The 13,461-nt window shown below is 35.2% G+C and overlaps 1 protein-coding gene across 2 annotated transcripts in view; it reads right to left on the bottom strand.

Moving 5' to 3' along the window:
• The window catches only part of STARD13 (StAR related lipid transfer domain containing 13), a 654,709-nt gene that overhangs the window by 629,960 nt on the left and 11,288 nt on the right, over nt 1-13,461 (bottom strand). For both annotated transcript variants that reach the window (XM_053708449.1, XM_053708450.1), the window contains exon 2: nt 9,508-10,309. In XM_053708449.1, the coding sequence (XP_053564424.1) occupies nt 9,508-10,179 (672 nt within the window). In that variant the 5' untranslated portion in view covers nt 10,180-10,309. The remainder of the gene's footprint in view (nt 1-9,507; nt 10,310-13,461) is intronic.

The following is a 13,461-nucleotide window of genomic DNA, read 5'->3' as shown; positions in this document are numbered from 1 at the left end:
AAGAAAGCTAAGGATACTTAGAGATAGAAGTCAATTTGATTATAAAAGTAAAATAGAAATGCTGTTAAATAATGTACAATCCGTCTTAATAATCTTCCATGTCCCTTTAATTTGTTCATGTCTCATTATGGTTACATTTGGCAAATACATTTGTACAGAGTACTTGATATAGATTTGCGAGTTCGGAGAATATAGCTAATAGTTTGTAGCATCTTTGATGTTCCAACGGACTGGGATGTTATGCCTATTAAGATTTATTAAACAAGTCATTATCAATATGTAGAGTTCATACCTTTTGACCAAATACTCAAATGCCTAGAGTAAGAAACAACAAAATAGATAATAAGAGAAAGAAAACAACTAAAGAAGCATTGTCCGTCTAGTTCATTTTATCTGGTCATGTTTGTAAGTTTGTAAAGGACATTAAATTAATTTTGAATAAAATGTTTATTTATGCATAATTAAAAAAAATTAAATTGCAATGTACTTATTTTGTCAGCTTTCCGTGTAATTTAAAGGGACATTGAAAGCTAAATACAGTCCATGCACCACCCTCTAATTGGTGCTGCCATTTTGAAACCGAGGTTTACTGCGGGAATCTGAAGGAGAGTTGCTGCACATGTGCAAACACATCAGCACTGGAATGTAGAAAAAGCTAGATTTCAACATGGCCGCACCCATGGCAGGAGAGGGGCGGGGAATAACCTCATTACTATGCTTAAACAATGTATTTAGCGTTTAATGTCCCTTTTAGCTCTGAAACTTATAGGGCAGATTAAAAGACACACTATTTAGCTCTTTCGCATGCACGCAAACACCACCAGAAGTAATCTTTTAACACGCTTGGGTTAGCACGCATATCCGTGCTTATTTTTGTCTGGGAGCACGGCTGGCTAGCTGCATTAAGATATAACTTGTCTTGAAGAAGGCTCAGACTGGAGCCGAAACATCGACTATGACTTTGATCTTGTATGTGAAGATTCTGATGTGTTCAGAATAAATATGATCAATTAACAAAACTAAAAATCCTGTGAGTGACCTTCTTTTCTACAAATATAAAAACACAGACTTTTGAGGATTGCACCCAGGTCAGAACTACACCACAGAGGTTGGAGTGCTGGGCTACCGGCTAATTGACTAACTATATATATATACAGCTATATATATATATATATATATATATATATATATATATATATATATAAACACACACGTATACAAATACATACTGTATATATGTATACATGTGTTTATATTTGTATATATGTATGTATATACTTATATAAACACATAAATATACATTTATACATATGTATATATACATACATATTCACACATATTTAGACATGTATATGTCCATAATAGCCCTTTTCATTGAAATACCATATACCTTTTAACTCATAATTATTTATATGAATAATTTCTATCAGATAGTGTATATTAGAGTGCAACACTTTATATTATTGTATTTATGTTTTGTTTGGTGCAACTTTTTATTTAGCCCTAAGTTAACCCTTTATGTGAGGACTTAATTTGTGCTTATCCGACAAGCACAAATTTAGTCTGCGCTTGTACGATTGCACTTTCAACTTGTACTACGTGAGCAGGTTTGCTTGGGCGAGATATTTCAATTTCTTGCGCATGCTAACATTAACACGCCACTTGTAATCTAACCCATAGTGTTTCCACTCCCCCCAAAGAGACTGGCATGCATTCCATAGAACGCAGAACCCTGATATTCTTACACACTGCACAATGTTTGGTTGATATATGCAGGAGCTTGTTTATATCTGTCCCTAGTTGGCCGCACTAAATAAAGTAAGATAAACAACATTCCAGAGGCGTTTCAATGGGTGTGTCCCAGGCATTCAAAACAATGCATATTTTACTAACAAAATGACAGATTTAAATGGTTTTAAAACATTTATTTTGTAGGAATGTCTTTTCTCAACCAGTGAACCATTTCTAATGCATACATTTAAAAAAAATATATCCTTTTAATGTTCCTTTATTTTTTACAAGAACTATTATTTATTTTTTCATCATGATTTGTTGATTGTCTTTAAAATGGTTGCAGAAATACTCTTGATTTAAAAGTAATTAAAACCTTTCTCATTGCTGAACTTCTTCAGCAATATTTTTAATCTGAAATGAAAAATGCTTTGTTGATCTTGTCAGCGAGCTTCATTACAGAGTAAATTTTGACAATGTAATTCCCCCGACCAGTTCTCTTTTCCTAGTGGGAGGATGGTTTATTTTGAGGTGGCAACCTACTTTTTAATTGCATAAAGGCATTTTATATTTCAATGTTTATTCTCATCGTATTTTCAGATCTCTTGATCATTTTTGGAATAGATGAATAATTTTGTTATAACAAAATATTCATCATATTTAGTTTATATTTAATAACTACATGTACTTTTCTATTCTATTCATGATATAGGTGCTGGGTTCAAATCCCAGCAAGCCTATGAGGCATATTTATCAAATGTCTGTCGAACCTGATCCGACAGTGCGGATCAGGTCCGACAGACCTCGCTGAATGCGGAGAGCAATATGCTCTCCATATTCAGCATTGCACCAGCAGCTCACAAGAGCTGCTGGTTCAACGCCGCCCCCTGCAGACTCGCGGCCAATCGGCCACCAGCAGGGAGGCGTCAATCAACCCGATCGTACTCGATTGGGTTGAATTCCGGCGATGTCTGTCCGCCTGCTCTTTAGATCGCTGTTTCATAACTGCTGTTTCTGGCAAGTCTGAAGACTCGCCAGAAACACGGGCTCCATTTGGAGCTTGATAAATGGGCCTCGATGGGGGGTAGTTATCAAGCCGTCAACCTCAAATACGCTGGAATTCCGCAGCGTATTTGTGGCGAGGCTGATTCGCCTTAGTTATCAAAGGCTAAAGACCGGCAAAAGTAGAATTTTGTGACGTAAACTTTGATCCGCCGGACTCAGTCCGACACAGATCGATTCTTACGTCACTCCAGATGTTCCGCACACAAGTGCGGCACAATCTGACTACTTTTGCTAGTTATCAAAAAACTAGCAGGTACGCTCGGCACTTTTACGGCCCAGCGTACCTGGTTTTCAAACCGCCACCCTGGAGGCGGCGGATCCCATAGGAATCAATGGGAGTCTGACCATAGCGAAAGTACAAGTTCGCTGCTGCCAGACATCCCATTGATTCCTATGGGAATTGTCTGCACCTAACACCCTAACACGTACCCCGAGTCTAAACACCACTAATCTGTCCCCCCTACACCGCCGCAACTAAATAAATGTATTACCCCCTAAACCGCCACTCCCGGAGCCCACCGCAATCTACTCTATACATATTAACCCCTAAACCGCCGCTCCCGGAGCCCACCGCAACTATAATAAATGTCTTAACCCCTAAACCGCCGCTCCCGGAGCCCACCGCCACCTACATTATACCTAGTAACCCCTATCCTGCCCCCCACTACACCGCCGCCACTGTAAGAAATTTATTAACCCCTATCCTGCCCCCCACTACATCGCCGCCACTGTAAGAAATTTATTAACCCCTAAACCTAAGTCTAACACTAACCCTAACACCCCCTAACTTAAATATTAATTAAATAAATCTAAATAATATTTCTATTATCAACTAAATTAATCCTATTTAAAACTAAATACTTACCTTTAAAATAAACCCTAATATAGCTACAATATAAATAATAATTATATTGTAGCTATCTTAGGATTTATTTTTATTTTACAGGCAAATTTCAATTTATTTTAACTAGGTACAACAGCTATTAAATAGTTATTAACTATTTAATAGCTTACCTAGCTAAAATAAAGAGAAATTTACCTGTAAAATAAAAACTAAGCTAAGTTACAATTACACCTTACACTACACTATACTTTAATAAATTATTCCTATTTAAAACTAAATACTTACCTGTAAAATAAACCCTAAGATAGCTACAATGTAATTCATAATTACATTGTAGCTATTTTAGGATTTATATTTATTTTACAGGTAACTTTGTATTTATTTTAGCTAGTTAGAATAGTTATTAAATAGTTATTAACTATTTAATAACTACCTAGCTAAAAGAAATACAAAATTACCTGTAAAATAAATCCTAACCTAAGTTACAATTAAACCTAACACTACACTATCATTAAATTAATTAAATAAATTAAATACAAATAACTACAATTAAATACAATTACATAAACTAACTAAAGTACAAAAAATAAAAAAAGCTAAGTTACAAAAAATAAAAAACATAAGTTACAAACATTTAAAAAATATTACAACAATTTTAAGCTAATTACACCTAATCTAAGCCCCCTAATAAAATAACAAAGTCCCCCAAAATAAAAAAATGCCCTACCCTATTCTACATTAAAAAAGTTCAAAGCTCTTTTACCTTACCAGCCCTTAAAAGGGCCTTTTGTGGGGCATGCCCCAAAGGAAACTGCTCTTTTGCCTGTAAAAGAAAAATACAACCCCCCCAACATTAAAACCCACCACCCACATACCCCTAATCTAACCCAAACCCCCCTTAAAATAACCTAACACTAATCCCCTGAAGATCATCCTACCTTGAGTCGTCTTCACTCAGCCGAGCCACCGATGGAACTGAAGAGGAAATCCGGAGCGCCAGAAGTGATCCTCCAAGGGGCGCTGAAGAAATCTTCCATCCGATGAAGTAATCCTCCAAGCGGCGCTGAAGAAGTTTTCCATCCGGCCGATGTCATCTTCCAAGCGGCGCTGAAGATCATCTTCCATCTGGGCGATGTCATCTTCCAAGCGGGGTCTTCAATCTTCTTGCTTCAGGATCGATCTTCATCCCGCCGACGCGGAACATCCTTCTTCCCCGACGGACTAACGACGAATGAAGGCTCCTTTAAGGGACGTCATCCAAGATGGTGTCCCTTCAATTCCGATTGGCTGATAGGATTCTATCAGCCAATCGGAATTAAGGTAGGAAAAATCTGATTGGCTGATTGAATCAGCCAATCAGATTGAGATCGCATTCTATTGGCTGATCGGAACAGCCAATAGAATGCAATCTCAATCTGATTGGCTGATTCAATCAGCCAATCAGATTTTTCCTACCTTAATTCCGATTGGCTGATAGAATCCTAATCAGCCAATCAGATTTTTCCTACCTTAATTCTGATTGGCTGATAGAATCCTATCAGCCAATCGGAATTGAAGGGACGCCATCTTGGATGACGTCCCTTAAAGGAGCCTTCATTCGTCGTTAGTGCGTCGGGGAAGAAGGATGTTCCGCGTCGGTGGGATGAAGATCAATCCTGAAGCAAGAAGATTGAAGACCCCGCTTGGAAGATGACATCGCCCGGATGGAAGATGATCTTCAGCGCCGCTTGGAAGATGACATCGGCCGGATGGAAAACTTCTTCAGCGCCGCTTGGAGGATCACTTCATCGGATGGAAGATTTCTTCAGCGCCCCTTGGAGGATCACTTCTGGCGTTCCGGATTTCCACTTCATTTCCATCAGTGGCTCGGCTGAGTGAAGACGACTCAAGGTAGGATGATCTTCAGGGGATTAGTGTTAGGTTATTTTAAGGGGGGTTTGGGTTAGATTAGGGGTATGTGGGTGGTGGGTTTTAATGTTGGGGGGGTTGTATTTTTCTTTTACAGGCAAAAGAGCAGTTTTCTTTGGGGCATGCCCACAAAAGGCCCTTTTAAGGGCTGGTAAGGTAAAAGAGCTTTGAACTTTTTTAATGTAGAATAGGGTAGGGCATTTTTTTATTTTGGGGGGCTTTGTTATTTTATTAGGGGGCTTAGATTAGGTGTAATTAGCTTAAAATTGTTGTAATATTTTTTAAATGTTTGTAACTTATGTTTTTTATTTTTTGTAACTTAGCTTTTTTTTATTTTTTGTACTTTAGTTAGTTTATGTAATTGTATTTAATTGTAGTTATTTGTATTTAATTTATTTAATTAATTTAATGATAGTGTAGTGTTAGGTTTAATTGTAACTTAGGTTAGGATTTATTTTACAGGTAATTTTGTATTTCTTTTAGCTAGGTAGTTATTAAATAGTTAATAACTATTTAATAACTATTCTAACTAGCTAAAATAAATACAAATTTACCTGTAAAATAAATATAAATCCTAAAATAGCATTGTAGCTATCTTAGGGTTTATTTTACAGGTAAGTATTTAGTTTTAAATAGGAATAATTTATTAAAGTATAGTGTAGTGTAAGGTGTAATTGTAACTTAGCTTAGTTTTTATTTTACAGGTAAATTTCTCTTTATTTTAGCTAGGTAAGCTATTAAATAGTTAATAACTATTTAATAGCTATTGTACCTAGTTAAAATAAATTGAAATTTGCCTGTAAAATAAAAATAAATCCTAAGATAGCTACAATATAATTATTATTTATATTGTAGCTATATTAGGGTTTATTTTAAAGGTAAGTATTTAGTTTTAAATAGGATTAATTTAGTTGATAATAGAAATATTATTTAGATTTATTTAATTAATATTTAAGTTAGGGGGTGTTAGGGTTAGTGTAAGACTTAGGCTTAGGGGTTAATAAATTTCTTACAGTGGCGGCGGTGTAGTGGGGGGCAGGATAGGGGTTAATAAATTTCTTACAGTGGCGGCGGTGTAGTGGGGGGGCAGGATAGGGGTTAATAAATTTCTTACAGTGGCGGCGGTGTAGTGGGGGGCAGGATAGGGGTTAATAAATTTAATATAGGTTGCGGCGGGTTCAGGGAGCGGCGGTTTAGGGGTTAAGACATTTATTATAGTTGCGGTGGGCTCCGGGAGCGGCGGTTTAGGGGTTAAGACATTTATTATAGTTGCGGTGGGCTCCGGGAGCGGCGGTTTAGGGGTTAAGACATTTATTATAGTTGCGGCAGGGTCTAGGAGCAGCGGTTTAGGGGTTAGTAACTTTATTTAGTTGCGGGGGGCTCCAGGGGCACCGGTATAGGGGGTAGAACAGTGCAGTTTAGTGTGAGTGCTTAGTGACAGGCTAGCAATAAAGCTGGGAAAAAGCCGAAGAGCAGCGAGATCGGATGAGTGATAACTCTCACAGTCCGCTGCTCATCGCCCCGTGGCTTTTTGACAGCTTTATTGCTAGCCTGTCACTAAGCACTCACACTAAACTGCACTGTTCTACCCCCTATACCGGTGCCCCTGGAGCCCCCCGCAACTAAATAAAGTTACTAACCCCTAAACCTTCGGCGGCGAAGGTAGGCGAGCTTAGGCGGGCGTATTGGGCCGGCGAAGGCAGAAAAGTTGACACGATGATAACTACCCCCCGATGTGTCTAAACGTTAAGGTTTTTGGAGCAAAGCTCTACACCACTTCCTGTTCCTTCATTAAATTGTAATATTTTTATAATTATAATGTATTCTATATTCTTGATCATTTTCTCAGAGCTGTGTTATAGGATGACTCTTTAGAAATAAATGATAATAATAATATTTATTACTAATACTGAATGAGGGTAATGGCTACTATAATATATTTAAATGATGATATGTACAATAAATTAAGGGGTATTTAGATTTTGTGAATGGATGTATTTAAACGGAAGAACAGTCCCCTTAAAAATATGTGAATTCAAATCATATGTGCCCCCACCTAGAAACAAAATTCCTTGTAACAACTGAAGATGAGCAGTATGTGTGTCTGCTCAGTGCTGTTGCTGTATAGTGTGTCACAATGGATACAAAGTATAGGTAAAAGAGTGAAACATTTAAAATACATAAATAATAATGGTCTAAAAGTTTATAAAGAAAACCAAAGTATATATAAAATTATACATCTTTACAAGTCTACTGCAGCATTGTACATCTCATCCAAGTTTTCCCACCCAGGGAATTTCAGGTAAGAGTTTAAAAAAATATGCACCAAACACAACATAAATACATTAAAATAAAGTGTTACACTCATATATATACTATCAGATAAAAAAACAATTTTGTTTTAAAAGGTTTAAAATACATGTTTGAATGGAAAGTCTATAATGGATATATATGTCTAAATATGGGTGTGTGTATATATATATATATGTGGATATAATTGTACATAGATTTATAGGTAAGCATTTAGACATGTATATACTATATGTATTAACATACATATACACACACATATCACATATAGATATATAGGTAAAGATATATGTTTTACAAAAAATGAATTACATACATTTATATTTAAAAATAAAATTAATATTTTATTCTATGTGAAGAACATTGGAATTTAAAGTATTCATAACTACCTTCTGCTTTAGCACACAGGAGTTATATTAAGGGGCATCATTTATATATTTCAAGTAAAATATTAAACAATATATATATACATTTTTTTATTATAAAATATACTTAAATATTATAATGATATGTTATAATTTTTAAGAAACTCTATAATATTTATTTTTAATAATAATATTTTTGAATATTGTATATAAATATATAACTTACGCACCCTAATAAATTCAAATTCATCATGTGCGCTAACCCCAGGTAGTTATTAATACTTTAAATGCTCTTCACATAGATGGAAATGTTTTTATATACAGTATATATATATACACAGGTATATATATATATATATATATATATATATATATATATATATATATATATATATATATATAAATAATGTGTGTGTGATTAACTTACAACTGATAGGGACATTCACCCTGTTATAAATCTTGCCCAAAGCATTTCAATATTATTACTGCACTACTGGATTTGTTTATCTCTTATCAATTTTTGCATACTGCACTTTAGGAATCCTGATTGCAAACCCTTGTATGCATATGACAAATATTACTATTCATATTTATTTTATTTTTTAGTAAACACTTCACTCTCCCCCTTCCCTAGAAAATGAGCACCATGAATGCATTCACCGTTCAATATGTAATAAAGACAATACTACAAAGTGACAGTATTGAAATAAAGATACACACAGGTGATCTTCCTAAAAGCAGCTCAGCTATTTTACCCAATGTGTCTTATCACTTATACCTGATGGTTGCACTAACTAATGAAACATTTATTCTTATTGACTGTCCCCTGAAACCTAATTCAAATAATAAAAAGCATGTATTCTTTGTCTATATGCTTCAAAATCTAAAAATGCAAATGACTTGCACACAGTTCAATGCCTATATTGTCTGTCATGCCTAAGAAATAGTGTGAACTAGACAATAATAACATTTTGTTACATGTAAAAAGGTTAAGATAATGATAGTTTTATGGAACTAACAGAAAGTATATGTCTGTGCAATACTCATTGGCTAATACTCAAAACTCCTATGTCTCAGTTGGTGGACAGTGACAAGCACCACAATTATAATAAAGACAAAGATATTTTTTTTTCTCAGTACAGGAACATACATTTTACAAAACTGCCCTCTTTTGAATGTAATAAAGTAAACAAAATGAAAGAGTGTTTGTGCTTTTGCATTAGGGATCAAGCTTTTGCATTGTGTAATGCATTACATTACTATCACATAAGTCTATCATCTTACCATGCATTCCTTTGTTTCTCTTCCATCCTTACTGTTGAGTTGATCATTTCCAACTGGTCCATAAACTCCCTCAAAATTAAAGAAGACTGTTTGTTTTCTAGGATGAGAAGATCTTCTTTTAATACCAGTAAAATTATATTTGGTATGAGGTAGGTCTATAAAAACATCATCATTTTCCTCTTCTTCACTGTTACATTCAGTATCATTTTTTCCAGAGATTTCTTTGTCCACAATATCACAGATGGTAACAGCAGAGTTTACTGTATCCAATGGCATATCAGGAAATGTAATTGCACTTGGTTTATGCTTAATAACACAAATTTTATGATCCCTTGTGTTGGAACTTTTGGACAAGGCACTTGTTTCGGAGTGTTCCGTTGGTAAATTTGACAAACCATCAACTTGGTACAGTGACTTGTGCACCATATCTGCACAAGCTTCATTTCTGTCAGAGTCTTTACCAGACTTAACATTGTCTGAATATGAGTCAAGTTCCAAGTCTGTTTTGCTGTTACGGGACAGAAATAATAAACCTTCCATTTTATTTTCAGACTCCAATAAACTGTGATTAGTGTCCAGTTGTTCATTCGGTTCATTGCTTCCAATTTGAAATATTTCAGCTTTGGATTCCGATAATAAAAAAAGCCCTTCAACGTCTAAAATGCCTGCCATACTTTACTTGCATAAGTGATCCATATTGCAAGGCTTCTTTGCATTCCTTTACCAGGCAAACGTTGACTTCAAGCAATCTCTTTGAAATGACTGCAGCATAATTGTTGTTGTCTTTATATTCACCAGTATTCTACAACAAAGAAAAAAAGGACAGGTCATAAATCATTGTATAGTAAAGATATGAAAACAGCTTATTGTGACAGTAAGCACCTTGTAATTACAAAGCATTTCTGTTGTGTTGCTATAGAATAGGATATTAGCCAGGGATAACATTTGTAAATCAAATTTTTGAAGGAAACATTCTGCGCCGTTAGTGCAACAATGCTATCCATGGTCATTATGCTAGTATAAAGTGGATTGTTTTGCCGTTGTTGTCAGCTAAAATCAGTTAGCCTTGCAAAATCTGCAGTGTGCATTTCAGGTTCTGAGATTACAAAACAACAACGCAATTTTCAGAACTAAATTACATCAAAAGATGCTAAATAAATAATGAAAGTATTTTGCACACTCATATAAGTACCTACATACTCAGTAGTAGCTGATGGCTCATAAAGTGTACCTATAAAAACATTGAATCTAAATCTAACTGAATCATGAAAGCTTAATTGTGAAACATAGGGATGTATTTGAATATGAGAAATGTCAGGTTAACACACTTTTGACATCAACAAGATAGGTTTTTTTATACAAAACAGGTGTACAAATCTCCAATGGCTGATAAAGATAATTTAGCAATTCTAATTGTGGGCAGTGGTCCATCTCTGCAATCATAAAAGCTAAATAATATTTAGCAAGAACAGCAACATATGTTTTCATTTAATATACTTTTAAATAGACTTTATTATATCCAACTCCCAAGCAACATAATGCTTAACTCGATATATGCCCTAAATGCATGGATCAAGCAAAGCAAAAAAATATAATATTATATATTGCAGCACAAAAAAGGTCTGTGCATTTCTGACTGTTTCAATATAAATAGAAAAAATTACAAATACACAGGACCATGATAAATATTGACATAGCTTAATACAAAGTTAAACATTCTGCTCAAATCACATTTATAAACTATGAGACTTGAACACAACTAAATTACGATCATTATAATCTCCCTTCATGATTACTATGAAATGTTTGGATCATGGATGTTAAAACATGTTAATTAGGCAAAATTATATTAAAATAAACTTGTTAAATTAACTCTTCATGAATACAATATTTATTGCTGTGGAGTGGGATTTATTGCTGTGGTCTAATACAGGGGTCGATTACAATCTATCAGCGATTTGCTCTCAAAATGGCTTTTTTGCTTATCGCCCGAATTAGTTGTTTAGTTTCTCTGTGATCACAAGACAAAATCGATTAATTTGTTTAAAGGACAGTCTATTATTGTTTCAAAGATAGATAATCCCTTTATTATCCATTCCCCAGTTTTGCATAACCAACACAGTTATATTAATATACTTTTTACCTCTGTTATTATCTTGTATCTAAGCCTCTGCAAACTGCCCTCTTATATCAGTTCTTTTGACAGACTTTCATTTTAGCCAATCAGTGCTGACTTATAAATAACTCCATGGGAGTGATCACAATGTTATCTTTATGGCACACATAAACTAACGCTGTCTAGCTGTGAAAAACTGTCAAAATGCACTGAGATAAGAGGTGGCCTTCATTGACTTAGAAATTAGCATATGAGCCTACCTAGGTTTAGCTTTCAACAAAGAATACCAAGAGAACAACACAAATTTAATGAGAAATGTAAATTGGAAAGTTGTTTAAAATCGCATGCCCTATCTGAATCATGAAAGTTTAATTTTGACTAGATCGTCCCTTTAAAAGCCTGTAGCCATGAACATCTTTTCAACACAAAAGCTCCTGAAAAGGCCTTTTCGTGTGTTAAGTACCTGTTCCCAAATTGAAACTGATAGATCACCCAAAATATCAGGACCCCAACATCTACAAATAGTCTATTTTTATTTTATTTATTTATTATTTTATACTTGAGTCTAGGTCACGCTCACACTGTTGTGTGTCACTGATAGTAAAGGCATCTTCATAACTGAGGTTTAAAAAGGGAACACACAATCATGACTTTTATAGAAACCTACTGTTATTCAACCCCCAGTCATGAAGGCGTCTTCCAGTTTACATGTTCAATAATGTAGGCACAAGCACTTTGAAACCCACTGCCGTGACAGTGTTTGAACTTAGCATGTCCCCTATAAAAACCCGGTCACAATGGCACAATCAAGTTTGAAGGTCTCCTAGGCAGAAAAATATTGCAAGGGAGCAGGTTCACACTTTACAGTTTAAGTAATGTTAAAATCCAGTATAAGACGATATAAGTCCTTTCAATAAAACTTTTCAGCCCCATATTAAAACTAGGGCTTTTGGTGAGGATCTCAAAACAGATTCCAACTGGTGTGGGAAACAGCAGACAACATGCTTCTGTGATTGTGTTTGATTGCAAGTGGCCTTAATGAATAGAAAAAAGCCACGTCCATTTTTAAATACCCCTCAAGAAACAAAAACACAAAAAAGAGTGCCATACCTCAAAATGATTTAATATTTAATTGTAAATATAGTATACTATTAAAAACACAGGGAACAAAAAATGAACCTTACTTTGCTTGGAAGAGTTCATTTTATACAAAATAACTAATCACAGTAATGATGTCGCTGTCACACCAGTTACTGAATGCAGAACACATTATATATCCCACTTGAGTTCATAATGATACAGATCTTCATAGCGCTTCTTTGATGCTCATGGCGATCTTCAAAAAGTAAAAAGTTAATGCCATTTAAAAGTGGTAAATATTTGTTCACCAAATCAATCCAGAACTGAGGGGCCAATTTATCAAGCCCTGTATGCATCTGTTTCAGGAGTTAAGAAGCAGCAGTCATAAAACCGCTCCTCCGTATCTCGTCCGCCATCTCTAATGCGGTGGACAGCAATCAGCCCGATTGGATACGATCAGGTTGATTGACACCCCCTGCTAGTGGTCGATTGGCCACAAATGTGCAGGGGGCGGCATTGCACAAGCATTTCACGAGAAATGCTTGTGCAATGATAAATGCCGACAGCGTATGCTGTCGGCATTTATCGATGTGCGGCAGACATGAACCGCACACTATGATAGATCGGCCCCAAAGTCTTAATTGTTGTGTATACCAGCTTATAACGGTCAGTTAAATCAGGGTATACACAGCTACCACAACAAACTTATATTAGTTACAGTCCTCCCAGAGTGTAAATGTGTAATTGATTAACCAATC

The sequence above is a fragment of the Bombina bombina genome, chromosome 3, assembly GCF_027579735.1.
Source record: "Bombina bombina isolate aBomBom1 chromosome 3, aBomBom1.pri, whole genome shotgun sequence".
NCBI lineage: Eukaryota > Metazoa > Chordata > Amphibia > Anura > Bombinatoridae > Bombina > Bombina bombina.
The sequence above is the reverse complement of the archived record's forward strand: the minus strand, read 5'-3'. Positions and strand labels throughout refer to the sequence as shown.